Source organism: Sorex fumeus, unplaced genomic scaffold (assembly GCF_029834395.1).
Source record: "Sorex fumeus unplaced genomic scaffold, SorFum_2.1 ptg000037l, whole genome shotgun sequence".
Classification (NCBI taxonomy): Eukaryota; Metazoa; Chordata; class Mammalia; order Eulipotyphla; family Soricidae; genus Sorex; species Sorex fumeus.
This window is the reverse complement of record NW_026606094.1, coordinates 17471193-17475000: the sequence shown is the minus strand read 5'-3', so window position 1 is coordinate 17475000 and position 3808 is coordinate 17471193. Positions and strand designations below refer to the sequence as shown.

Below are 3808 nucleotides of genomic sequence, written 5' to 3'. Positions count from 1 at the left end.
TGGAAGGAATGCCAAGAACTGGATGTTTAACCTAAAGAGCACAGCATGTGGGATTCCATGCTCACATTACCAGAACCCGCTCCCCCCCCCCCCCCCGGTTCTACTCTAAAGTACCATGTCTCGAACCAGCTCATGCCGTCAATCAGATCCAGTTTTTAAGAATGACAGTGTTGAGCATTCTTGCCTTCTTTCAGTTGACCGCAAAGTTGGTCAAGATACATGTGTGGGTCACTTAGTAAAATTTCGATGCCTCTACATGTTTTTCAGACACTCGATCCATGTCAAGGAAGAACCCGTGATTGCAGAGGATGAAGACTGCCCGATGTCCTTAGTGACAACAGCAAATCACAGTCCAGAATTAGAAGACGACAGAGAGATTGAAGAGGAGCCTTTATCTGAAGATCTGGAATGAGAACTGACTTGGGAAACCTCAGTGAAGGGACATATCACTGACCTTCATAACCACTCCACAACCATGAATATTTGACAAATTTTTACTGTGACTATTTATTAAGCATGGGAAAAGGAGACAGCCCTAAAGGAACTTATTAAGCCAGCCCTTTGGGATTCAGTACCAACAGGCAAATTGCTTGTTTCTTCTCTTATTTTTTTTTTAGAAAAAAAATGACAAAAACTGAGTTTCTTGAAAAAAAACTGTTCTTTCTATTATGGCTTTGCCCATTTAAAAAATGTGGCTCTTAAAGGTTCATGAAATGACTGAATATGAGGATACATGTCCTGTAGAAAGCAAATGCGCCTCATATACTGCCAAAAATAGTGTTAGTTTCATTAATGTGAATTTTCCAGCATTCAGTAGTTGTAATGTTAGAAACAATTGCTGGTCAAGTTCAACTTGTTGCTATTGTTTTTAATTTGCACAGGAGTAGTATCAGAAATTAGTGTCACTGCTTGTATCTAGCTGAATTTTAAACAACAGAACATTAGTTTTTTATGTTGGTGCCACCAACTGTAAATGACATAAGTTAGTTATTACAAAACACAGTAATTAGACTGTTGCAACCATCTAAAACCTTAGGCTTCCAGTCTGTGCTGTTAGTGTTAAGATGTAAAGTGCAATCCTAAGCTAACATTATCTGTGCAAGCACCATAGAAACATTTGCATATCTGCATAGATCTTACAACTGTACTCTTTACCTCCTTGTGATAAAGCTTTGTCTACCTGCAAACACAGTCAAAGGCTACAGCTGCAAACCAAAGCCAACTCTAACCATGGCCAAGAGCTCAAGGACAGAAGCAGCCACATGCTTTGGTCAGCCTTCTGTAACTTCAATTAGTACAAAGGAACCTTTTCCATGAACTACCTGCTGTTTTCTGATGACCTCTGGGATCTTTTCATTTAGCCCTAAACAAAGAATCAAATATGACAAAAATAAAAACCACAAAACCTAAAGTTAATTCAGTCACAGAGTAATCTTCTGAGGCCAAAAGTCCATCTAAATGCAACGAAGATTTGCTTTCATTAAAGACAGAGGTGAGGACAAAATCTGCAGTGGAAGTTATGATATGCTAGAAAGCAACAAATGTGGATCACTGACCAAAACGATGATGTACTTGATGCAAATGCAGATTGCATATTGTTATATAGAGAGTACATTGTGTTTCTGTTTTCCCCATCCACTCACTTCTTTTCAGTGGTGAATACATGTTGTTAGAAGATGTCTTGTATGGTCCTAATCTTTGTTGTGTACTATTTTTTATAGTCTTAAGTTATAATGAAAAAAAAAACAAAAAGTAGGAACCAAACATAAAAGGTCTAGTAAAGCCAAAAATTAATTTCATATTGATTTTAAAGTGATCTAGCTGAGTTTTTACACTGAAAGCAAAGAATATAGCAATTGTAGTCCATGGTATTTATTTTCAGTCAAACCAAAGTTACATATAAATTCTGCCTCTGCTTATACGGGATATTAACACTAACAATACACTCCCTTTCAAAGACTTGCACAGGCCAAATTGTTGGAACGCTGGTTTTCTTGACAACTCCAAACCCCAAAACTATGATAATGCTGACATTATGGTGTAGTTGAAAATAGCATAGTCAGATGTTTGCTTAAAACCTAGAAACTTTACGTGTTGCTTTTCATGTGCTGTGCCAAGTCTTGATAATACTTTTTCCCCCAACCAAGGGACCTCATAACCTGATTATGGTTATTGCTTTACAAACAGTCTTGACAGAAGGTGGCTGCTAGAGCTTAACATATGAACCAGTTCCATGTGACGGAGCTGGTTCTTGCAAAGTAAGCTCATCATTTATTCTTTGCTGAAGTCAGCAAATAGAGTTAGAGAGATACCCAGTCATCTATCACACCAAATAAAAGGACATAACGGCTTTCAAAAGGGTTTTCCCACTTACCCAAAAGGCTTTCTGAAAGCTTCTACCTCTGCAAAAAAAAAAAAAAGAAAAAAAAGAAAAAAAAAGAAAAAAATTAGAACAATTATGGCAGATTGCATGAAACGTGAGAACGTCACAGTAACTGCTACTTTTCATTATGTTTGTCTTTGGGTCATGATCAAAGAACGGGAAGTTTATGGTATGGTATTGAAAGAAAGATGGGTATTGCGAAGGATGGTTTTCAGTCATCTAGGATCCTGCTGTGTGGGTTATCTGAAGGGAAATGGGTCTTTCAGGTACATGTTCAAAAGGCTTTGATGGACTGAAAGTAACTGTGAGAGCTGTACCATCGGGAGGGTGGCCTAAGACTACAATGCTAAAGTATGCATACCTCAGTTACAAAACTTTTGAAAGGAAGTCTCAGCCACAGAATGCATATACCTGTAGAGTTTTGCATGGGTTTTATATGAATACAATTTAAAAAAAAATAGCTGCTTGCACATTATACCAGAAAAACCTCCAAAACTGCAATTGCTTTGAAAATAGATTTTAGGTTTTTTGGAGTTTTCTGAAATGCTTGGTCTGTATTTTGATAATTGTGCATATTATGTAAAAAATGTTGGTGGACCCATAAATGACCAGACTTTTTCTAAGAAAAATGTTGCTTTAATGCATTTCATGATTTTTACTCTTATATCATTGCTTGCTAGTAATAGCAAATCTGCTTTTCTGCATCTGCTTTGCGTAGCTATTGTAAGGCTTTGAACTAATGTATGTATTTATTGCTTGAACTTCTGTGCATACCTTATAAAGCATAATGTCTGACAATTTAAATGGCTCATGTATTCTTGCTTCTATCATAAGCTGATTATGGGGACTATGATCTTTTGTATACAGCAAATTTTAACTGTAGCACAAACATCTGTTTATGTATTGGTGAAATATATCTGTTTTATTTATCTTTTTGAGGTAAACTAATTTTTGATACTTTTCATTACTGTGTACTATGTTCATACTTTGAATTCTCTGACGTTAGAAGTCATGGTTGAGAATTGTAACAGCTGTTATTCGTTCTGTATTCATGGCTTTCACTGCTGAATAAAATAAAGGACCAAACCTAGGATTTGAAAGAAAACTGTCTACCTCTAACACCAGGGAGTTATCAGATCTTATTTTGCATAGTTTTAGTCGGCAAAGACACAATTGCTTAAACCTAGTGGGCTTAAAGCATATATTCTATGTGGTCAGATTCATGGCACAGTTGTACTGTTTGAAAATCAATTAAAATTTCATGTGAATGTTACAAGTATTTGGTAGAATTACCACTAACTGGGTTTTCTTTAGATAACTCAGATATGAAGAGAATGTCATCAGCACTCTGTGTCTACAGCCGCTTAACTTCATAAGAATGCATTTCTATGTGATTAGGGAATTGAAGACTAGTCAGCTAAGAAT

At 36.4% G+C, this 3808-nt stretch overlaps 1 protein-coding gene across 10 annotated transcripts in view; it reads left to right on the top strand.

Moving 5' to 3' along the window:
* Positions 1 to 3474, top strand: part of FOXP2 (forkhead box P2) — a 568485-nt gene extending 565011 nt beyond the window's left edge. For all 10 annotated transcript variants that reach the window (XM_056118036.1, XM_056118034.1, XM_056118033.1 and 7 more), the window contains one exon: positions 268 to 3474. In XM_056118036.1, the coding sequence (XP_055974011.1) occupies positions 268 to 412 (145 nt within the window). In that variant the 3' untranslated portion in view covers positions 413 to 3474. The remainder of the gene's footprint in view (positions 1 to 267) is intronic.
* The last annotated feature ends 334 nt before the right edge of the window (positions 3475 to 3808 follow it).